The 25,405-nt window shown below is 35.9% G+C and overlaps 1 protein-coding gene across 4 annotated transcripts in view; it reads right to left on the bottom strand.

Annotated features, from left to right (window-relative positions):
* The window catches only part of TMTC2 (transmembrane O-mannosyltransferase targeting cadherins 2), a 388,309-nt gene that overhangs the window by 57,649 nt on the left and 305,255 nt on the right, over positions 1 to 25,405 (bottom strand). Inside the window, exons 9-11 of one of the 4 annotated variants that reach the window (XM_074325339.2) lie at positions 21,514 to 21,595; positions 3,045 to 3,159; positions 564 to 1,061 (exon numbers count right to left, since the gene is read on the bottom strand). In XM_074325339.2, the coding sequence (XP_074181440.1) occupies positions 929 to 1,061; positions 3,045 to 3,159; positions 21,514 to 21,595 (330 nt within the window). In that variant the 3' untranslated portion in view covers positions 564 to 928. Of the gene's footprint in view, positions 1 to 563; positions 1,062 to 3,044; positions 3,160 to 21,513; positions 21,596 to 25,405 lie in introns of those variants that run through there. The other 3 variants (XM_019754143.3, XR_012493907.2, XR_012493906.2) reach the window with 3 other exon arrangements.

Below are 25,405 nucleotides of genomic sequence, written 5' to 3'. Positions count from 1 at the left end.
TGCTTAAAGATCCCAATAAGATAAAGACTTACCCCTTGACGGCTGGCCCCAGGCTCTCACCTTTTCTAATCTAGTCTCAACTAAATGGAATGATTTTTTTTTTTTTTTTTTTTTTGCTTTAGGGATGGACTTTTTTCCCCTTCTCTTATAGGTTCTTGGCGTCATTTTATTGGGAACTAGCCAAGAAAAGGGAAGTTAAATGAGTGTGTCCAAACCAGATCTTGTACTGTAACATTTCCTAGATTGGTTGATTTCAGATGTTAGGTCTACCATTAGTCAAGCTAACCAAGGCACAATCAGGGAGACAAATGCCTTTCCCTCTTACCCAACTGGTCACCAAACCTTGCTAATTTTGTCTCCTAAATATCTTGCAAAAGAACAGAGCTCTTGAATTAAGAATTAATATCAAACTCAATTTACAACAATTTGGCAACCACAGAGGAAATGTTATATGTAACATTAAAGAAGTAAAATCCTGACAGCTAATTTTTTTTTTTCAAATTAAACTTTATTGGGGTGACAATTGTTAGTAAACTTACATACATTTCAGGTGTACAATTCTGTAATCTATTGTCTATATATCTCATATTGTGTGTTCACCACCCAGAGTCAGTTTTTGATAAAGCTGCATTCAAGTGAAAACCAATAAGCTTTTTTTTTTTGTTTTCTGAATGTTCATAGCAGCTTTATTTGCAATAACCAAAAACAACCCAGATGTCCTTCAATGAGTGAATGGGTAAACTACGGTACATCCATACCATCGAGTGTTATTCAGCAATAAAAAATAAGCTTCCTTAGTCCTTTCAGCAAACAAAGTCTTAAATGTTCTTGATTAGTAGGGAAAGAGGTTGGTGTTCAGCTTGCACAGGAAGCCCTCAAGAAAAACTTGAATTTGACAGAGCCGAAAAACAGAACTGAGTAAAAACATTCATGGGGACTGCCACCAAGTTGAGTAAGATATGGCCAGGCTGCAGTGGTCATACTTGCAATCAATATATGTAGGAAGATCCTGACTGCAACTTGATGAGGAATACAGACTGCAAAAAGCTAGAGAGAAAGTTCTGAAAAATAAATCATAAATATTTCCATATTGTCGATGCTGAACAGAAACTTTCCACTGGTTTCTAGCACTAGGGTAACTGAGGAAAAGTTACAAGCAATATATTTAACAAGGACATTTTTTGTAATGCTCTCATAATGGGTTTCCATTGGTAGACCTTGAATTTCAGATACTAATTTCATATACAGCCAAAACCTTTTTTTCATAAAAGTATCTATTCTGATTAAGATGAATTAGCCTATAGAAACTTGTACATTCCCATCCTTACAAATGGTTTATTATGACTAAAAGCATAATGTTTTGTTCATGAAGAACAAAAGTCCTCTCCCTCATAAAGCACCTAACCTTGTCATGTAAAGTAAGGTGTCTTAAAAATTATCCTCCTGCTGAAGGTTCTTTCAGATTGGCTACAGTTTATTTTATAAATATACCAATAGTCAATTGAATCCTGATTTTTCTTTGTAGATACCGGTTTTAGGAATGTTAAACATTAATGTGGAGGAGGGACATGAACTAAAACCTCACCGTACACTCTTTCCTCTCAAACAGATTTTGGATTTCTTATTTAAAACATAAAAAGCCAAGTAGGAAGCCACTAAGATATAGTTATAATAACAGTCTCCAATTATAAATGCAGAGTAATCTCATAAAACTTGCTTTAAATATTGGTTATTGGTGGACAGGGTTAGGTAGTAGGAGTATGTGTTTATAAAGGACAACACAAGGAATATCTGCAGTGATGAAAATAGTCTGTATTTTGGCTGTGGTGACGGACACACAAACCTATACCTGTGATAAAAGTGCAGAGAAGTAAACACATACACACACACACACACACACACACACACACACACACGTACAAATAAAACTGAGGAAATCCAGTAAGACCAGTGGATAGTATTAATGTCAATATCCTGGTTTTAATATTGTATAATAGTTCCACAAGGTACTACCCTTGGGGAAATTGGATAAATGACACAGGCGATCTCTCTCTATTATTCTTCATGGCTGCATGCAAATCCACAGTGATCTCAAACTGAAAAGTGGAAAAAAAAGTTCTAAAGTTCCTCTACTTTTCTTCAAAGACCATGTTTTAACACCATCCAAATGTGAACCAATTCTTCTGTTATTTTCTTCCCTTGTAAGAGTCATCTACATAATTACAAACTTATCCCTAGAAGTCATGCGCGGAGCCCATAGTGTACACGTCATCTAATGAAGCATTTAGGTGGAGATTTATAGAGTGAAATTCCGGTAAGAGTATGAGAAAAGGGGTATACGTAGTGCTTACAGAACAAATAATGCTTTCTTAACGACTGTACAAATCATGTGAGTTTCTTACAAAGCTCCTTTAACCTAAACCATTACTTAAGGACTTTCTTTTCGTATTCAAAACAAAAATTTTTTATCTGCCTTTTGTTTTGCTGTTATTCTAAGTAACCTTCCTGATAATACTTCTGAAAATAGAAGTGCTAAAGATCTAAAAAACATATTGTTCCAATACATAGCAATTATAGGGCTGTTCTGAGAATTTGATAGGCCTTAAGTATATTTGCATTTGATAATCCTCTCTACTACCAAACATAATAAAATGTATCCACATGGCACATTCAATATAATAAATATCAAAACACAGATATTGAGATTGCCGATGACTAATTGACATAAAGTTCTGTTTTGGAGACAATTAATTAGACAGTTATTAATTTTAGTTGTGCGATTTTCTTTTTGTATATTATGGCCATTAATTTTTGAAGGGAAGGGAAAGCGGTCTCAATAATTGGCAGCATCCTGAAAGCTCATATGTGGTACATACCGTGCACATAAACTATAATGAAAAAAATAGTCCTGATTTTGCAAGGTTAAGCAGCATAATGCACTTGGAGAATGTGGAATAAGGGGGTACGATAGGGGAATCAGTATTATTAATTGCTTCCCCAAAGCCACAGTGTTGGTCTTCTAAGGTACAGTAGCAAAAACTCACCTGAGCATGTGGGCAGCATTGAAGACCACATCAAACTCCGAGCTGTCCAGTTCAGCTGCTTTTTTGGCCATCTCGGCCGCTTCTATGAGGCGAGCTTCTTCAAGAAGAAATTGACCTGCAAAGTAAAAGAACAATGCCTGAGGAGATATAAAGCTAAGACTTACCTGTGCCATAAATCTACATGCTCATTATGTAGTCACATTGTAAATGCCTTTCCCTTAATTGCAGGACATCGCAATGCCATTTGTCTGGTACATTAACTAAACTTCTTTTTCTTAAAATAAAATCCTCTATGGACTACTGAAGAAAGAAAACGACCGAAAGATATGTTACAATTATGCAAACAGGTAAAAAAGTATTAAATTTTTTAAAGCTAATGGGAAGATTAATGTTTTCTTTTTGTCCAGTTTTATCGAAAAATAACTGATATACACTACTGTATAAGTTTAAATCATACAGCATGATGGTCTGATTTACACACATTGTGAAATGATTACCAATGTTTTCTAGTAGTCGATGTATTTGAGATTTAAGGCATTGGAGTAGTTCTATTGCTAAATCTACAGCTCAGGTGCCATATATTTTAGCAAGCCACCAATCGACTGGTTTAAACATTCCCCTATATAGTCATTTATCATATGCTGCATCACTAGTATAAAATTTAATTATTAACTATAAATATCTGTGCTCCTAAGACGATAGCTGCTTTGGAGAAAGAAAAGAGGTATTACAAATACAGATTGAATTGATTTTAATTATTGGTCCTTTAAAACAGCTTCCTTCTCCAATGCATATACACAAACAGGACTAGTCACATTGAGATATATTTATTTCTTATATTTAAGTAACACAAAAATTATTAAAAGAACATAGAAATGGCAGTTTAGCATTAACTCATTCTTAATTAGATTGACTGATAAACATGGAAAAAATATTAACCAGTTCAGACTTTAGGTATTACTTTCAAGTCAGCTTTGCAAGGTGGGCATTATTGCAGATAGAACCACACAAGGCTCCAAAACTGTACCTCAAGAATTGTTATGTAATGCTATCCCCAAATTACCTTGTAAAAGCAAAGAAAACAACATAAAAGTTGAGCCCAATTTTAAGGCTGTAAACATACTAACAGAGGATAGACTGATATTTTATAGCTAGAGATTTATTAGCAGCAAAAGTAATGATATTAGATGCCTTATCTGATATCGCTATTCAAATGAAAACCAAATCAAGTGATGACAGAGATATGCAGAAACCATTCATGCAACTGACAGGCTTATAGAGTTGTGATCTAATGATTATTTCTTCTTGCTTTGGGGTTTCCTGTTTGCTTAAAATTCAAGCCTTTACCAATACACTAAAAAGAGTTATAAAATTGATTTGCAAGTCCTGAGTTGCACACAGAAACAGGAAAACTTTAAAAATGGTAAATCTTTCTAGGTGGCTGTAGGGAAGAAGCCATTAGTTCATCTAATAAATATTACAAACTGTCTTCTAACCCAAAAAGACCAGTCCTCAATATATAAGGGAAAATGTTCTGTTTTAAGGATTGTAATAAACCACAGCCACTGCCTGTACTTAAGCTTCTAAACTTCAATTGGTAAAGAATGGTGAATAAAAATAAGCCTAGGATTTCAAGCCTATATTTTTAAATGAATTGACAGTTTTAAGACCAGGACTTGGAGACCCATCAGCTATTTTTACAGAAAGTTTTGTTAGTTTGTAACCTAACATTCTGTGGCTTTCTTATGTACCAAAACAAACATAACTGTTGGGTTAGAAAATTATTAAGGAAACGGAGCTGTAAATAATCACATTTAGAAATAGAAAAACACATTACCCATGAAATTTGTGTTATGTGCTAACTCTACAAATACGTTGATATGAGATTCAATATAAAGCACAAATGGTTTAAAAAAAGTAAAACAAGAAATTGACAATGTGTAGCACACTGAGTAATTACTATCTCCTCATATACATCTTAGTAAAGGAGAGCAGGCTAAACCTAGTTTTCGTTATGCCTATTATAGATTGTTTTTTAAAATTAAAACATATTAATTGCTACCTGTCTTCAAAGCATAATATTTACCTAAGTAAACGTATTAATACATGTGTTTGTTAGTTATTTGTGATACTTCAACAAAAGATAATGTAGGATTTATTCATTGTTCTTTGTCGTTTGGCGGCTATTAACTCTGAAATGTATCCTGTTATTAATAGTTAGAAAAATGCAACAATTAATTGAATAATGAAGGTTATTTTTTTAAAATTCATTACTCCAGCCTGTAGAGGGAGAAGGAGATATATTAGCTCTAGTAATAAAAGACAGAGAAAGAAAGGACATGGATCTATACTGTCCACATAGAAAGGAACAGTGACAGAAGTCTGTGTGTAAAGATAATGATTCAATGGCATGAGAGGCCAGTTTATACTCAATGCCCCAGAGCTAAGGTTTTCAAGCTTTGTTAATGTTAAACACATCTTTAACATTCAACAACACAAAAAGAAGTAACATTAACTAATCGTGTAAAATTAAATATTTGACTTTTATCGTAATTTAAAAACATTTCCTATGGTTTAAGTAAGCTTTGCCATACAACATGCACTTTGTGAACAGCTTGCAAGTTTCCAAAATTACATGAAACACATACATTTTTATATTGTAAATGGTGACAGAAATAATTCCCATATGATAATGTTGTAACAGTAAAATTCATTCACCATATTAGCATTCAGAAAAACAGTATCACAACCTACTAGCTAGGTATTTCCATAACTCCCCCCATTCTGTTCTCCATAGGCCATATATCTCAATAATCCGCATTAATGTTGTCTTATAATAAAGGCATAAAATATTATGCGGTATGAATCATTTGGTTTCTTTTTTAAACTGAATTTGAAAATTTGAACTCAAGTTGAAATTAAATTCTTCTTCTTCTATGTTTACAGTGATTGTTCATTTGAAATACAGCACAGGGCTGATGAAATATAGAGCAATCAGCATTTCAATACACAGAACCAACAGAAAGGGGGAAACAAAGACATGCTAGGTTTCTTCTTAACAACTATCCAAAGAAACTAAATTGATATGTTATTGGGGGAATAATAAGAAACAAAATGTCCCCTTACTCCTTCTTAAAGACTTTATTTACCTCAAATCACACCTTTTCCACCAGCTTCATCTAGTTTTGCTCCCACCAGACACAAGCTCCAGTCTCTCTGTCTTACTTAAGCGTCACTTAGTGTAACCTTCTGCTTCATATCCTTATTTACCTTGAACTGTCAGCCTCTAAGTTCCCTCTCCACCCCAGTCTCCTGTCCTGTCTTGCCAACCTATTGTAACTGGACAGCTTTCATTTTTATGCCCCAAACATTTCCTTCTTGGTGAATTCCTCTTCCACCAATTTCCAATAGTGTTAGAATTGCTTATAAATTATATTCACTGCAATAGAATTTACCAGCTAAACCAAAATGTTTAAAAGAATAAAAGAACGCTATCACTAACTATGCTGGAATAAGGGGCTATCAGCCAGGATAGTTCCAATAAGACCACTCCACTTACAGTGCATGTGGCAGGATGTGGATCTGTCTTACTGCTCTTGGGAAGCGAACCATTTTATACACGAAGGCATTGAACCACTGCTAGGAAGAATGGTCAATATTAGCAAGAGAGATATGGGTGCCCTTCACTGAAGAATATAAAGGTCTACAGTTGTACCCACCAAGACTGAGCCAGATCCTGAGGCTCGGTGTGTGGAAGCAGCTTCTGGGGCTCTGATAGTGAGGGTAGACTACAAGATGCAGCCAGGACACTATGGGAGTGCAGAGGGTTAGAAAAGGAAAGCAAAGGCAGGCAGGCACTCAGGGGAGTCCATCCACATGGGTGGACTCTGCAAGGCCAGCAAGGTTCTCAGTGGTTCTTAAGCTTCCGTGCACGTCAGAGTCACTTGGAGGATAAAACAAAGCCGGGCCCCGTCTTCAGAGTTTCAGACTCACTGGGTCTTGGGGAGAGCCTACGATCTGCATTTTTAACAAGTTCCCAGGGGATGCTCATGCTGCTAGTCTAGTTTGAAAACTAGTACCTTATGCGAGCAATAAAATAAATGCTTTGCACCACACTCTGGACTCTATGTCTGGGATTAGCTACCAGTTAGTCTGAGCTCTTCCAGTTAATGAACTGCCATGTGCCTTGCCTTTCCCTACTATGGCCATAATTCCCAGGCTGCACACTGTATCTGTGCAAAAAGAGAGACGCATGTGTATGAATCAGATAGACTCATTCGCTATAAGTTTACTCTTTCAAACTCTTAGAATAAGGAGACCTAAGTGTTTTATTCCTCATATGCAGGGGAGTTCTGAGAAATCACTACTTTTTCACATTTGGTAAAAAAAATACATTCTTTGTGTTTGATAATCGAGTAGAATTTCAAATAAAGGGACCATAAAAATCTCAAGCAAATTATTATATTTTGCTCCCATGCGTGTATCGTGCTACCACACTTTGTCAGAATTTCTTTGGTTTGTAATTTGTCTTACCCACGTTAATTATCATCATCTGAATTTAATTGTCTCAAAGTGAAGGGAGAAAAAAGGAAAAAGCGACTCCCACAGGCTTTGGGAAAGGGAAAAAAACCAGTTAACAGATCTGGATTCAACTGTTTCAGCATTAGACTTACACCATTTCTTCTCTGGACAATTCTCTAATTGAACCACTTAAACTACTCGTAGACTTTTACCAACATTTCAAGATGACAATCCTGTAAAGATCAATTCAGTAATTCTTGGATTTAAAATGCTGTCTGAAAGGTAGAAATCCATAAAAATGTAAGCTGGTCTTAAGCTATAGGCTCAAATACTGCTTTGTTTAAAAAAAAAAAAAAAAAAAAAAAGTGCTACATACAAACTCCCTAGATTAGTTGGGACTGGCATTTCTTACTAAAATATTATGAAAAATTCACCCTTATGTTCAATGTAACTGAATTAAGGAGATAAAACAATCTGTAAATAGGTGTTGCAATGATAGTTATTTTTTTGGAAAAACTATTCATATGTAGCTTTAAAATGTGTACAAAGGCAAATGGCACTCTTATAAAATAGCAACTAGAACATAATGCTTGCGTTAAAATTGTTCCCCTTGGGACAGACATTAGACTATCAAAATGTATTCAGAACCATCTTACTTCTACTGATACCAGCCAGTCTCAAGCCATCATCTCACCCTGGATTACAGCAGTAACGCCTAACTGGTCTCCATACTTCTGCTCTTGGTCTTACAGAGCATTCTCAACGCGGCAGTCGGAGTGATCCTGTTAAAATGGAAGTCAGATCCCGCCATTCAGGGAAAGTGAAAATCATTACACCGGACTATACAATCTGATATGATCAGCATGGGGTTCCTTCCTCCACGTCTACATCTCAGTTCTCTGACCTCATGTCCGTTGTCTCCTCCTACTCTCCTTCTTGGTAACACATTCAATCTATATTAACCTCCTGGGCTTTGTCTAACACACAGGAAGAACAAAGACTCCTGATTCAGAGTCTTTCCCTAGAATGTTCTTTCCCAAAATATCACACTGGCTCACTTTCTTGCTCCCTGGCACATTGTGGTGACTTAAGAAACATGTTCAATGACAGGACTGAATTAACCAATCACATTCTTATGTGGCTACTGCTTCATCTTCAAAAGCAAGCTAGAATCTAGCCAGCACAGGATCCCAGGCTGTATATAAACCCTGTCACCCTACAGTGATTTTAGGCAAGGCTGCCGTGAATGGCCACACATGCTGGGTACTGATAATTTCCAAGGGTGCCATTCACGGTGAAGTCATTATGTATGGTGCCTTCTAGATTTAAGCAACATGGCACCCCTGGTTTTAGATCTCCAAATTTCCCTTGGAATAGAACAAATAATCCAGACATCGAGCATCTTAATTCTAGAACAGTTCGAACTATGCAATTTGGCTAAAATCTATTATATTTCATTGTGCTGTGGAATAAATTCAAAAGTCTGGGAAAGGAAGAACAAAGTACAGCTTAATACATTCAACCCTAGAAATGTACGTTGTGCCGATTATATACAAGACATGGTAATACATGGGGGATACAAAGATCAATGCAACGTTTATCCTTGGAACAGTTCCATTCTAGAAGGGGGAAGAGGAGATTATGGAGATAGTTTAACCACGGAATGGATATACATTTGAAAAAGAAGGTACAAGGTATCACCGGCTAAGTGTATCATATCTAGATGGAGGTGAAATTTTGTTTGGTTTTGTGCAACTTATAATTAAATTTGAATATGCGTAAAGGGCACAAGTGAACTGTGACAAAGCGGCTATGGTCTTGTAATAAGATCAGAACAGCGAACATTACCAGCATCCTGAAGAAACGGTCCATACCGCAGGACTTTTTCGAAGACTCAGCTTATGGGAGCAGGATAAAAGCCCCATGGAAGTATTTGGGCTAACTGGCGTTGGTGACCTCTAACAGAAACAAGATGAGTGGGTAAAGCAGAACCAAGCGATTCAGGGGTGTTCCTATTAGGGGAGGTGAGTAATGCATCCCTGGCAAGACAGAAGGGTGACAACACAATGGTCAGGATTTGGTCTAGCTCTCCAAAGGAGATGCTGTTAGAGAGCTGGTTACTTGTCAATGGATGCTAATTACGCTTGGGAGAATTGAAAACACAGAGGGGGAGCTTCTCCTTTGCTACTCTGAAGGGAGGCTTGCAGAGAGTCTCTCTTGCTTAGCATCTCTTGTATTTTAGGCAAGATTCTACTCGTTAAAACCAATGTCTTCCCCCTTCCATTAGTTGTGTTGCTTTGTGTTTTTTGCTCTTGGCAGCCTGAGTTAAGAAAAGCTTTTGTTTACTGAGGCCCAATGTTGTAAGTATGCTATAGTTAGTGTTGAAGGAAACACGTGTGCCAGTGACTACAGAAAGGACACCCAGGAAATCAATCTAGACCCCTACTTTGGTGTTGGGAGGCCCGGGACCTGTCCCTAAATGCACATGAGACCAAGAAATTGCCCTGAATTGTACAGATAGTGTGAAAGGTGTATAGTGCAAAGGACATAAGAACAGCAGGTCAGGCCTCTGTGCTCAACCAGAAAGGGGATCAGGAAGGCTTGCGTTGCTTTATTTCATTTATTTTTCCCCTGATTCTTTCCAAAAGGGTGTGAGATGCCAGAAAACCACTGAGGGAATTATTAAGACTGTCAGGTAGGGAATGGGAATTAGAGGGGGCTAAGGAGAAGAGGGGGGGACTGGGGAGGAATTGAAGAGATGAGAGAGAGAGAGAAGGAATAGGGTAGGGAACAAGAAGGGGAAGCAACACAATCCCATTAAAGCGTTAAGTAATATACAGAGAGATTCAATAGGGAGCAAGTGTGCTTCATCATGGAAAGTAAGTTCATGCTAGGCTTCACATAAGTTTTACCACCTAAGGGAAACATACAACAGGAAAGACATAACTAGATGAGAGGTACAGCCTAATCAAAGACACAGAAATGAGCAGCTAATTCTATTGTAGGATATTGTGTGTTCTTAGATGAGGGAGTTGTAAGGGAAAAGGTGAGGTGGACAGAAGGACTCCGGTGCTGAGGTCACTTAAAGAAATGGATGTGACTCTGAGATTAAATGACCGTGGGTGTCAATGAGAATGGACGGGGGGCTCAAGGAGCTCACATCCCTTTCCTAAGAAGAGCTCAGTTTTCTTACAGGGCTCCCAGGCCATCTTGATGGGCGTTTCTGAGGTACTCATTTACAGAGGTGTCCACTGAGACACAGAGGAGTTAACAGCAGGACACAGAAACTTTGGGAACAATTGCTTTAATTCAGAGGAAGGCAGAATGCAAACAAGAATCTCCAAGTGTATTTAATCGTTAAATCAAAATAGCTAAGACTGGAAAAACAGTACCTTTCTTTCTTCCTCTCTTTCCCACCTGACTCCTCTCCCTCTGTTTCTATTTACTTGTTCCTTATAATCCTCGTTCTTCTTACAAGCAAATTACTCATTTTCTCTCTGGTCTTTTCTATGTTGATGGGTAAAGAGTGCCCTTTATCTTAATTCCTGGGTTTTATTCTGTCTCCTCTTCCCTGATTTCTGTCCCTTATTTATGTACTTTAGTCAAAAAATTTTTCTACACAATTCATTTATTCTTCAGGATATTAGTATGATTTCTATTATAATTTTAAATAATAAAATGGCCCTTGTCACAATTTACTGAGCATATATTACATGCTAGTTATTTTATAAATTGGTAAATGAATCCTCATGATTTGAGACAGTAGCATCTCCAGATTAAGAAACTGAGCAACAGAAAGGCTAGCAGAAGAAAGAGCATGCTCGGGGAGATAGTCAGCAGTAGGGCTGGGCATGACTCATTCCCAAATCTGTGATCCGCTGTCCAGAATCCACCACACTATTCCCTAATCCAAAGTTTAATTCAGTTTTCATCATCTTGCTTTTATGGTTTCTTGAATCCTACACAAAGACAGATTCAAAAGAATATTTGTAAATTGTTGCTATAGTCTGAATGTTTGTGCCCCCCTCACTCATGTGTTGAAGCCCTAATCACCAAGGCTATGGTATTTGGAGGGAGGGGTGTCTTTGAGAGATGCTAGGTCATGAAGGTGAGTCCCCATGAACGGCCTTAGTGCCCTTATAAAAGAGAATCCCGAGAATGCCCTTGCTCCTTTTACCACTTGAAAACACAGAGCAAAGGTGGCTATAAATGAGGCAGCAGGTCTCACCAGAAACTGACCCTGTGAACGCCATGATTTTGGACTTCCTACCTGCAGAACTATTGAGAAATACATTTCTGTTGTTCCTAAGTCATCCAGTTTCTGGTATTTTGGTATAGCAGCCCGAACGGACTAAGTACTCAACTATACCTTTCCTTAGTAAAACATGATCTAGTGATAAATAATTTAAAACAAAGTGGATTCTATTCCAATGTAAAAATCGGAAGGAGAGATGAGAACAGGAAAGAGTAAAACTCACTGAAAGCCAGTCTATTCTTCTTTAGTCATTCTTTTATTGAAAATATATTGATTGACCACTTCTTTGCATGAGGCACCGTGGTCAGTGCTGGAATCCCTGGAACAAGGCCACGCTGCTTGTTTCCAAAAGTCTGTGGTTTTGAGCCACAGGCTCTTCCCTTTTCATACAAGGATTACCTTGCTGTGTCATCAGAAGAAGTAAATGAGGTAGTATAAGTAAGCTGTGCAGGGGGAGGTCTGGAGCCTTTCCTCCTGTCTTTGCTTTTCACTCTCCTCTACCTGAACTTCCCCCTGTATCTTTCAGGTTCTCTCCCTGTCTTGATGACTGTCCTTCCTTCCCGAATCCTCCAAGTACAGGATTAGGAGAGCTCCATGGGTTTCTCCACCAGCAGTCCTCTCAAACTGTAGCATTCACCACCAGGGACCCACCAGGCTCATATTTAGTAAGGGCAAGTCTTTGAAAGCTCAAGGCAAACCATAAACATATCACAGGTTTAAGAATCAGGCAAGATTCAAATCCTTGCTCCGTCAAATTACTAGAGAAAGGGCCTTCAATATGTCACTTACACTCTTGATACCTTAAATCTTGCATCTTCAAATAGAGATAATGGTATTTCTGCACAGGTTTGGATTAGTGAAGTGACAATATATACGCAAAAGCACCCAGCACTGAGTCAGACATGAACCTGCTGAACACTGCACTTCAAAAACAGTACCAGTATGAATGAGCACAAATGTGCCCAGTATGACACCAAGCGTTTTTCCTCATGAAAATTCTCAGAACTCTGGAGTTAGGTGATACCACATTACTTGAATGGATTTAATCATTCGAATATTGTGAAGCATCTTACAATGCTTATATACATTATAATAATAGTATTCACTTTTTTAGAAGAGCTATAATAAAACTTGATGGGTGCTCTAGTCTGAATGTTTGTGTCCTCCCCAAATCTGTACGTTGAAATCATTACTCCCAGCGTGACAGTCTTAGGAGGTGGACCTCTGGGAGAGCTCTGCCCTCATAAATGGGGTTAGTGTCTTCGTAAAAGAGGCCCCAGACAGATCCCTCACTCTTTCCACCGTTCAAGTATACAGGTAGAAATCTGCTACCCTGAAGAGGACTCTCACCTGGCACCCTGATCTCAGACTTCCAGCCTCCAGATCTGTGAGAAATAAATGTCTGTTGTTTATAAGCCACCTAGTCTGTGGTATTTTGTTAGACAGCCTGAATGGACAAATAAGACAGTGGGTCAGAACTGATGGCATCTTAGAATCTTATCAGCATTTTACACATGAGGAAATGCGAGCTCTGAGAGGTTAAGACACTTGCTTACAGTCGCACAACTAACAAGTGCTCACTCGCGTGACTATGATTCTAGGCTAGGTGACACCTGACTGCTACCACTATAATGAGTCAGTTTGGAAACGTGTTTCATTAAAGATGTTTGCAAGACTCAAAGTAGACACTATGTAGGTATCACACATTGACACATATTTATATAGGTTAAGAGTTTTAGTTTTACTTTGAAAACTAGAATCTTATATAAGGTATATTTATATTTGTAATTAGTATTTTATATTACTTCATGACAAAGATTATTGAAAATAACTTTTAAAAGGGCAATAAGTAGTGGGTGCAAAATAATCTTACATATACACAAAGTTCTTACCAATTCTCCTTTCTGAAAAGAAAATTCAAGCAGAACTAAGAAGAGAATGGGTATCATAAATTCATGAATTCAATACATATTTCTCCCTGTTACTTTCAGGTCCTTTAGGTCTTCAAAATGCAGAGGAAAATTATCAAATAAAGAAAGAGTTCCTCATCAACTGATGAACCTTGGCCCTTAAATGAGTTGTTCATATTTTAGAAGATAAAAAGAAAATAAATAGTCTTCTGCCTCTGAATGTCCCTAATGATAATAAAAGGTAGTTCCCAACTTTCAGTGTATTTGATACATATTGTATCACCTACCAATAAAGTATCTATGAATGTAGATGAAATGTCTCTGTCCATCTTTTATGTTGACATACGAGACAATGACTGCAGGGTTGCAGTCAGGAGTGACTTGGTTCAAACTCCGCCTCTACTACTAACTGGCACTGAAACCTGGGGTAATTTACCTTACAGCTTGATGACTTCACTTTCCCTTTCTGTTGAATGGAAACACTCAGGTAACCTCCCTACTTGGCTTTTGTGGAGATAAAATGAGATGCTACGTGTGACTTTCTCAGGACATAAAAGTACTCAGTAAATGTTTGTACTATTTTTATATTTGATGAATTCATCATGGACATATGGTATATGATAGAGAATTCGGGCAAGATGCTCTCCTCTACTTTTTATTCCTTTTTCACTTAACTTTTATGTCTTAAATTTTACATGATGAATTCTGTTAAATAATTTTTGGAAGATTATTTGGTTACTATAATAATTTTCCTACCATATTTTCTACAAACTAGCTGTACAATAATTTAGGTGCTCATTCTTTTCCATTTTTTAAAAAGTATATATTCCTGTGTCCTGATCGATGTGGTGACGTCGCGCTCTCCCAGGCCAGGCCTAAGCCCCGCCAGAAAAAAAAAAAAAAGTATATATTCCTTCATAAAATAATGTGCTCATGAAAGAAAATGTAAAATAAATAAAAACATTAAGCCTGTCAAAAAAAATAATAATAATTGGATACAAAAGTCCAAAAAGCTAAAACATCCATTCTTACCATTGTTTGTTTTGCTTTGCCTTTTTAATGACTCAGTTATGTTGTAGAATTTAATCATTTTTCTTTTACAGTAACACAGGCAATACATATTTTTTATAAACTTAACTTAGGATTTATAATATTTCATTGAATGGGAATAACCTTAATTTAATCATTTCCCCTTTTCAGGCATTTAGGTGCTTTCCCATTTTTGCCTCCAATAAATAGTAATGCTGTGTTCCAAATACTATCTTTGTTGATAACCTTAAACATAAAAAAATTTATATTTTTAAGATATATTATCAAGAGAAGAAATACTGAGAATAAGTGTTAGAGCAGCTTAAGGGATTTCATTATCATTTGAATTTAAATTTCTTTGATTTCTAATGAAATTGTATGCTTACCTATCTTTTAAAACCTGTTATAGCTTTTCTTTTGGAAATTATTTGTTCATATACTTTGGTCTATTTTCCTTGTAGTTTTACAGAGTTTCTCATGTTGTAAATAGATTACATACATGTTTTTGAAATACATTAGTCCTTTAGTTTTTCCTTTATTCTTTGCTTGATATTTAGAGAATTCCTGTCTTTGTTTTTGCCCTCATTTTACTCATGGGAAAGTTTTAATTTCAAAAGGCTTTGGAAAGTATCTCACATAAAATACACACAGGTATAAAGATCAAATGGAATTAAATTATTAGACATGGTAATAACAGGAAATTAAAAAAAAAATAGGTAAGTAATAAAATAGTTTGGAATAACATTTAGAAAAATCCTATTTTAATTAGTCATCTGTGAACTGCCTGTGCTGTCCTTGGGACACTAAATACTATTTTAACAAAATGTTTTGGTCTTACGCAGTAAACATAATGTTAATCTCAATGTAAATTAGCAAAGACTCACCAAAAATGTATTTTCATTTTTAATCAAGGAAACACCATAATTTACTTCATTAATTTTAAAAATTACTCTTTCAGTTTCTGAAGTGACTAAAAATGCAATGTTACTACACAATCAACCTCAGTTCACCACCATCTTCTAACTAGTTTTAATTATGAATAACAAAAAATAACCACAAGCCTCTCACTAATTCAACCCATATTTCAAGATTCTTCCTTTAGTGTTCACTGATGAAAAATCAAACTTAATATTTTAATAATTTCTTCCAGTACTTATTTTTAAAATAAAATTTAATAATATACAGACCATCCTGGAGGAAAACAGACTAGTACAATACTGACAGTAGAAAGAAAGTTCTAGACTTAAAAGTTGAAAGAGCTGGACTTTTCAAGTTCTTTCCCAACTACATATGTAGAAAATTTCTGATTCAGAGAGTCACTTGAAAATTCTGAACTTCCATTGTCTCAATCAAACGTAGTTGGGATTCCTTCCTACCTCATAGGGGTTGGTTAGATGATGATCAAAAACGATCAGGGTCAAGAAAACACTGGGTGAGATGGTAAAGTGTTTGATAAATGTAATAAGGCATTTTATGATTTTAAAATTGATAGTAGAGCGAAATAATAATGACCCAGATAATTATAATTCTAGAAAATCCAACATTTCTCTGTGGCCCAAGAGGACAAATGACATAATGATCCTCTGTGTTAGAAATGACTGCATGGTGGCCTGGACCAGCCCTCATCTCCCCTTTCAAAATGTTTCAATTCTCTCTAATATCCTTATAAACCCACACTTGAAAAATCTGCAGTGAGCACTCATTTCATAACCTGACAGCTATCATAATTTGGATGTTCCTCCTTCTATGAAGCCAGAATATATTTCTCATAGTTCTTAGCTGCAGTCCTAGTTCTGTCCTTGAATTATTCCCCAGACACATGCTGTGCCTTTGACCTTAAGCATTTTCTGTGCTTTAACGTTCTCCATTGCACCCCCTCATTTCTACACTTTTATCTGGTGAGCTCCTACTCATCATTTCAATATAGTTTACATGTAAGTTCAGCAGGCATAGTTCTCTTATGTCCCAACCATCCAGGTCTAGGCACCTTAATTATGCTGCGTTTCCTTTCAAAACTAATTGTAATTGTAATTAAATCATGTTGTTCACAATTTGTGCCTCCCTCACCAGTTTGCAATCTCCATTGGAGCCTGTCTCATTCCTTGCCATGTCCCTAAGCCTCATATAGTGATTAGTAAATATTGACCTGGAGCAAAAGCTTCAGGCCTCATCATTATATAGCTGAACCCTTGGAAATGAACATCCCCCAGAGAGAACGTCAATAATGAATAAAATGAAGCTAAAAGCTTTACTCTTAGAAATGCACAGGTAAGAGGCAGACTGGAAAAGAAAACAACATCCAAGGTCTACACAAAAGAGCATTTCTTCTTAAGCATGTTTACCACAGTCAGATACCTTTTAACTTTTTATGCTTTTGTCTTTAATATCTAATGAATTCCCATTTGTTTGAATTTATACATAGTGGGTACCTTATCACAAATGTGTACTGATTTAAGTTGTTTCAATCTACATTAAATTTATCGCTACGCACATAAAGAAATCAATTATAATATATTCCTTTCATGTCTTGACTTTCCTTCCTTTGACAGAAGCTTCCTTTTGGAGCGGTAGGGAAAATCCATGGAGAATCCCTTGAATTACAGGCCCACACCAGAAAAACAAGGCATCAAATCCTCACCTTTGACATTTATAAACTAAATTCCATAAAGATTTCACATGATTTGTTTCATATGGACATCGGAATATACTGTAAACTTGATGACATATAAGTACAACATTATACTATTACTGATATACCATAGTTGAAACCTATTTTCTGTACATTCTGATGAAAGATCAATGAGGAATTGAGTATATATTAACAACCACGTAAAATCTGAGTATTGGGACACAGTTTGGAAGTCCACATAAACCCTTTTACTTTCCAGATGAAGAATCTTAATCCCAAAGACTACAGGTATCACAGAGCCCGACATTGAACCAATTTACTGAACCAAATTTATAAACCTGCTTATCTTTCTTTCTTGCAAGCCACCCTGAAGAAAAAAGGGCAGTCTTCAATGCAATCCCTTTCCCCCGACATAAAACTAGTGGATTTATAACACAAATAACTGATAGTGCTTTTAAATACTACCTTCGATTTCCACTGTAGCCAATATCAATTCCTATAATTCCTTCTGTCTAGTCCCAACTGGATGGTGTTTTCCAAGTCACTGGTATCATTAACAAGCCAATCAAAAGGCTATAAAATCACGGAGGAGAGTGAATTTCCAATAGAACAAAACTCATCCACTCTGCATTTTCATGGACATTTGCAAAAGCATTTAAAAAAGGACTCTAAACAACATGCATATTTCATTTAAACATTTATTTTTAAGCTGAAGATGTGTTATTGTTCATTCAATCTATGGGTACAAATATTCTAAGAATACCCATAAACAGTAAGTTGGAGAAGAACTGATATGAGAATCATAGTGTGTATCTTCTTGTACAAGAAGTAATAAAAATTCCAACAGAACAATCTTTCAGTCAATTTGGAACATACATCCAATTATAAAATGCAGAATATTTACTAGACGGGCGTTTTGAACAGCTAAGCAATGGAGTCAACCTTGCGATATACAGATGGTGTATTATAGAACTGTACATTTGAAATCTGTATAATTTTATTAACGTGTTTCTTCAATAAAATTAATACATTTTTAAAAAATAGTCATAAAATGGAGAATATTCCTGAGCTCAACCAACACTTACTGCACACTACTGAGTATGGCAATCTACTACATAACGATGTTGCAAAAAGAAAAATAGGCCCTCCCTATTTTTAATTATCTTAGAATTTTCTAAAGAAGGTAAATGTATAATTTCAATAGAAATATTTACATCCCCACAGCCACGCCTTAGTCCAAGCCACCTTCTAGCTTAAAACACAGCAACAGTTCCCTTTGCTGTACTCTGGCCTTTCTCTAATCCTGTCTGCTTACATGGTGCCTTCCACTGCTATCAGAACAAAATGTAAACTCCTTGGCTTGGTCTACAAAGCCCTGCAGGCGCTACCTCTTCCTCCTCTCCAATTTCTTCTCCTCCCACTTTCCCTTCTGGTTCAATATGCTGCAGTCACAACAGCCTCCTTTCTCTGCTGTGAACATAAGCTTGGTCTTGCCTGTAACCTTTGAATATACTGTTTCTTCAGTCTGAAGTCGTCTTACCTGTCTTTTCCAAAAGCTGGCTTAAACTTACAGATTTCAAATATCATCTCCTCAAAGACGCCTTACCTGACTACTTGGTTTCAACTAGTACCCAACTTCCCACCTCATCCCCTTCTAAAAATGACCTCATCCTATGTATTTCCTACTCACTTTCTGAAAACAGAACAGTGCTTTGCATCTATTGAATCCAATTATACATGTTAAACTTAATAAAAACCCTTCCATAAGAATTTTAAGCTAAGTCATGACTTACATGAATTTGACATTCTAAAACTATACACAGATGGGCCTATTAATGAAAAATATCTACTTACCCACCCACCTACCTTTCTGTTTGTCTATCTAGCTACCAATGTTGCAAAAAGAAATGGAACATGTATTATAGGAGAAAAAACAGTGATTTATTAGAGAACCAGAAATTTAGTTACCTACATCTAACTGGAGCATTTCAACCGCATTTTCCTAGGCTTCAATATACTCATTTGTATAACAAAGGGGTTATATTAGATTTAAAAAGAACTTTCCAGTTCTAAATTTTAGTTATTTGAAGATTCCACTTAAATTAAAATCATTAATATTCCTTTAAGTGTACATTTTTAATAATCTGAGCACAGTGAGAAATATCAATCATTAAGTTATGGGCTTCTTGTCCATTTGTAGATTATTTTGCCTTCACTACTCCCTCTGTGATAACTCATCTTGAGTCCTTTCCAGTACCTACACCAAAGTAGGGGAAAAATATTGAAACTTTCATAAAATTATACTGAATTATGCAGTCATCCCTCCCTTAGAAAATAAATGTACTTCTAATAATGTATGTACACCAACATTTTAAAAATAATGCAGGGGTACTAAGAAGAATCAATTTTTAACAAACATATTTCCAGAACATGTTAGCACTATTTTCCAAATAACATATATGATAAAGAATTTGTTGTACTTTCTGTTAAAACTACATCTAAAAATTTCTCACGGGAGAAATGTTCCCTACTACCACCACTGAAATAAACAATTCAGCAGTATGATGTAATATAAAATAATAATAATAATAATAATAATAATAAATAAAATACAGAAATGGGTAAACACAGGCCAGAATGAAAGGGGACTAAGGGGTCTAAATCTTTAATACAGTTGTGATGTTTTTCAATTTCAATTCAAATGATGCAATGATGAAGTTTAAAGGAACTGATTGTTAAGAAAATGTAAAGCATATAATAAAATTATGGGAAACAAGCTTACAAAATGCAGTAAGCAGAATTAGTTTGAGGTACAGGAACTGCAGGCCGCAAGATAGGAAAAAAATCTTAGTTTATAAAATGCAATGATAGGAGGTCCTTTAGCACTCAGAGAAAATCATCATGGGACTACTTTAATGCACAGTAAGGGTACCAAGATAGTATACATGAGAAAAATCCGAATTTAAAACACTTCATATAAGAAAACCTGTAAAAATAAATTCTGTAGCAAACTTGAATTAGTTGACTGCTATTTTAACATAGCAGTAAAACTGCATTGTGAAACAAAATCAGAAGTGGTTATGCAATAAGTTGTGTGAAATTACATGCAGTGTTATGCTGGAAAGATAAAGCATCACAAGCCTAGGTTTATAAACATATCCACACAATGTAAATACACAAATGGACTTGTGGTTGGTTAAGTGTATCCTCCATTTTACTATTTTCATTTTTCCACACTCAAGCCTGTCACTGATTTATTGTTCCTAGTTGGGCAACGGAAGAAATAACTAAATATTATATAAGCATGTTAGCTTTATTTCCTCACGATTTAATTTCCATCCACCTTTAAGTTTACTACTTGATAATAACTAATACCTTAAAACCAAGAGTGGCCAAAAACATTTTTTCCCCCAAGGGATCAGAAAAAGTAAATGTTTTTTGGCTCATTGAAAGCCATTCCAACTGCAAATCTGGTAGAAATAAGCACATCTTACACAACACCAAACCAGCTATGTTACTTTGCCTCACTTAACACATGACTCACTACTAATGATAGAGTGGAGTGTGACAGAGTTGTTATATAAGTTCACGCTGAACTCATTAAGGCCAAGGCTAAACTGAATGAGAGAGTATACGCTTTACACTCTTTATAGTTTATCCTGGACCTCAATCTCAGGCATGTAGAAGCTCGTACATATCCATTATCTTCCAGGAAGCAGGACTTTGAGGCCAAAATATAAACATCTAAAATGTCAAAAGGATACATTCAATGAGCAATACATTACCTTTTAGAATGAAAAGAGAACTAAGATTTGGATTACATACTATGCATCAGGCAAGGAGGAAGATGTCCTTCTGATGAGACCTCATTTAAACTCCACACTGACCTTGAATGAAACATGTCTTCTCCAATGAAGTCCTATGAAACTTACTAAAGGAAAACATAAGGCATAGCCCTCTTGACTATGACTGGTTTGAACCAGATGGCAAGACTATAGAATGAGGCTAAATCTGCAACAACAACGTCAACGTCCTCTCAAAATGTTCTTTGCCAGCAAAATCGAAATCTCATATCAACATTAGCAGGAAATGTGGGGGACATGGAAAAAACTGTCAACCACTCACCATAATGCATGTAACAGTTTCCTTTGGTAGGATCCAGCTCAATAGCCTTCAAGAAGAATTTTTCAGCCTCACTCTTACGACCCTTGAAAAACAGAGAAAATGGATGATTCAGCAACAGATCAGGAGGGATTCTTCATCTTCTGGGCCCACGGGAAGCCGACTAGTGTCTATATGGTAATCACCATCAAACACATGTTTTCTTTTTGTCTAAACAAAGGTGATCCAGGAGAATATGTGGAGAGAGAAGACTGAAGTTGGAATTGTGGGAAATAACAAGATTAGAAGAACAGGCATGAGAGGGAATTTGTCAAACAGAGTCAAAAGAAGAGACCAGAGAAGCAAGAGAAAAAAGTGGGAAAAATAAAAATAAAAATGGTTTCACAGAAACCAAAAGGATAAGATAGTTTGAAGGAATAGCAAGAAACATGATCATTTTCTATTTTATGTTCTCCCTTCAATTGGTTTCCTTTTCATTTGTTCTTCTGCCTTGTAAAGAATATGACCATTTTAGCTTTTGAGGTGATTTTTTACTAATTGCTCACTAATTGCTCATATATGAAGAAACTAGTCAAATTTGTTGAATCTCAAACCACTGCTTATCCTTACTTACACTGTCATTCAAGACTAAAATATTGCTAATCCAGGATTTAATCTAAAACTAGATCATCTTCCTAGCTATAGTTTTAAATAAGCATTACTATCATCGTCAGAAGATAATGAGTAAGAAGTGGGGGAAAAAGGTTATATTCACTAAATTGATTTTTCATGAAACAAAATCATTATCCAGACAGGTTCTAAAATTATACATTCTTCATGTGGTTATTACTTCAGAATCACAATTGCCTACAGAAAAATCAAAAGGGGGCGTCTGAGGTAGGAGAATAGCCCAAGAAGAACTTTCCTAGAGTAGTTGTGTCTTGTCCTGCAATGGAATGAAGATCTCTATGCTGACTACAAGTGGCAGCAGGACCCTGCCTGGGGTCCAGAAGCCATGGTCCAAAATAAAGCAAAATGATCTTAATTGTTTGTTCCTTCTAATTTATACATTATTTACCATATGAACTTCAAATGATGCTTTCTCTTTCTTCAATCTATTTTTAAAACCACTGTTAAGGAGTTCAATCTTCCAAAGCTAGAGGGATATAATTAACCTAATATTCTACATTCATGCAACTTTGACTTGTTTCTCCATATACCCTGTCCTTTTTGTTCATTCTTTCATTTAAAAAAACCCACTCTTGCTAAGTTCTTTACTCACCCATTTCGTAGCAGGTAGGACCTAGCCTACAGCCTCTGTTACCTATAGCTAGTGTTAACCCAATAATGACATAATTGACTTTTGCCATTTCTTCTTTCATTTTAATAATGTTACTTTCCAGTCAATAACTCCTCTTTAACTCACACACTTCATCAAATATCTAATAATTAAAAATTTAATTCCCTGCAGTATTTCTCACAGCATTTTAATTTCAAAGGAATAAAAAGGAAAGCACAGGCAAAATGCTTCATACACATATCATACTTTCATGAAGTTAGTAAAAATTAGCAAGAATCTTATGAAGTTAGGATTCCCTAAATGATTAAATGACTGTAATGGATCAGACAGTTTAACATATGATAGCTAAGAGTATACATTCTAGGCGGGCAGAACAGCTTTCATGCTTGTGTAGCTATGCGAGCCTTAGAAAATCATTTCATCTCTAGCTGGAATTTTCTCTATTACAAAAAAATAAGATAGGTGGGGAAAAGGGGATTTTTAGGACAGTGAAACTATTCTGTATGGCAATACATATTTGTCAAAACTCACAGGCTATATAACAAAAAGCGTGAACCCTAATATAATCTATGGACTGTAATTAATAATAATGTATAAGTATTGGCTCATCAACTGTAACAAGTATACAACACTAATGCAAGTGTATGATAATAGGAAAACTATGTGAAGGGTGGTAGGAAGGTGAGTGAGAATTATGTGAACTCTGCTTTGGGCTCAATTTTTTTTGTAAACCTAAAATTGCTCTAAAGATAAAATGAAAAGAAAAAAAAGATAAAATGAGGATTTCATAAGATTGAATTATCTGAAGCGATACACATAAAGTAGTTACAATATTTAGGTATATGCTAAGTTTATAATAAACATTAACTATTAATTTATACACACACATATAGTAAGCAATAGAATGCAGAATTCTGAATGTCAAAGAACATGTTTTGTTATATACACTACCTCAAAAACACATGGTTAGCCTTTAAATCATTGGAAAATGACATACTAAGAACTTGTAGATGATAATAAAAGAAAGATGCAAAAGGAAAACTATCACTGGTAGACAGTCTGTACAAATGTTATATGCAAAGATAAAAGGGTCTGTAAACTTTCTTCCACTTAAGTTTTTCAGGAAAGAAAAGAAGAAACTGGTTCATTTATCAATGTCACAGTAAACGGGGTAGTAAAATCTTTGTGTGGAATCCACTGGGAAAACAGTACAATGTAGTGTTCAAAGCATCGATCAGAACTCAAAGGACAGTGGTCTCTGGTTGTTCCATGGCCTAAGTTATTAAAAACAATGAGTCCCACCAGCTCTTAGATTTAAAATAAACACACCAAAGGCCAGAACATTCTTTCTGGGGGGAAGTATCAAACCATTATACAAAAATCTATCTTTCTGCTTTGACCGCTCTTTATTTAGTCAAGTGCCAAATAATAAGGAGGAAAATAAAATCCTCACAAAAGCATGTAAAAATCAAGAGTCAACCAAATGCATAAGCCACCCAGATACACACATTACTAGGTTTTAGGAAGGGGTTATGGTGGATGAGAGGTAACACCATGTTTAACCAAATTTACTCTCCCAACTGTTATTGCTTTAAAGGAATGACAGCTAAGAAAGTGGAGAAGAAGAACAAGTTATTTCTTAGCAGATTTTCCTTGGTGTCTTTTAGATTATGTCAGCATTGCCTACATGCAAATATTATATTATGGAGCAAGCCACTGGTTGTGCAAACTCCTCACATCGAGCACCATTACTCATTTTGTATATTGGTTGGGATTTGGGGACACGTGTTGGTTCGGAGACGGACTGTGGTGAGCTGTGACAAATAAGGAAAATGTGAGTTGAGAGGCACGGTTTCTACTGCCAGTGCTGGAACTTGTGCATTTGCTTTTTCCTTTATTTATGTAGGTTAAAAAATATTTATTGAATGCCTACTATTTGTTTTGCACAGTTCTAAGTCCTGGGGATGTGATCGTGAACACAGAGTGCTTGCCTTCAAGTCCTACATGCAGGAGGCACGTAAGGAACATATTATTCAGGAGGCAAGGGAACTAGTCACTGAGCACAGTGGGCAAACAATTAACTTCTCCAATTCTCATTGAGAGAACTAGCCTAGAGACAGACAAGCCTGTGTTTGAATCTTGCTGCCTCTACTTATTTAATTGTGTCATTCTGAATATCCTTTATAATATCCTCATCTTTGTTTCCTCATTTGGAAAAATGAACATAATTAGTACCAATTTTGAAGGGTTGCTGAAAAAAATCACAAATCAAATGGAAATAACTAGCTTCAGATCTGACATATAAAAGCTCTGAAATTCTTTGATTTTCCTTCCTTCTATTTCCTCAAAAGAATTCTTCCTTCCAAGTTCAATGTCACTATCTCGTTCCTAATTAGCAAAATGTAAAAAATCCTTTTCTTACTGCCATGTCACGGTAGAAACTAAATTTCATAATTTTCCTAAAAAATGACTCCCATTCCTAACAAATTTTCCTCTCTCAAATAAAAGGCCTTTCAGCTCACATCTAGAATGCAACAATAGATTTTAGATTTCCTGACTCACTGAACTACTTCATTTTCACCAGATTAATGCTACTTAAGCAGAACTACTTTTGTT

This window comes from Rhinolophus sinicus, chromosome 1 (assembly GCF_057876585.1).
Source record: "Rhinolophus sinicus isolate RSI-liver-muscle chromosome 1, RSI-T2T, whole genome shotgun sequence".
Classification (NCBI taxonomy): Eukaryota; Metazoa; Chordata; class Mammalia; order Chiroptera; family Rhinolophidae; genus Rhinolophus; species Rhinolophus sinicus.
Note: the sequence above shows the minus strand (reverse complement) of the source record. Positions and strands in the feature narration are given on the sequence as shown.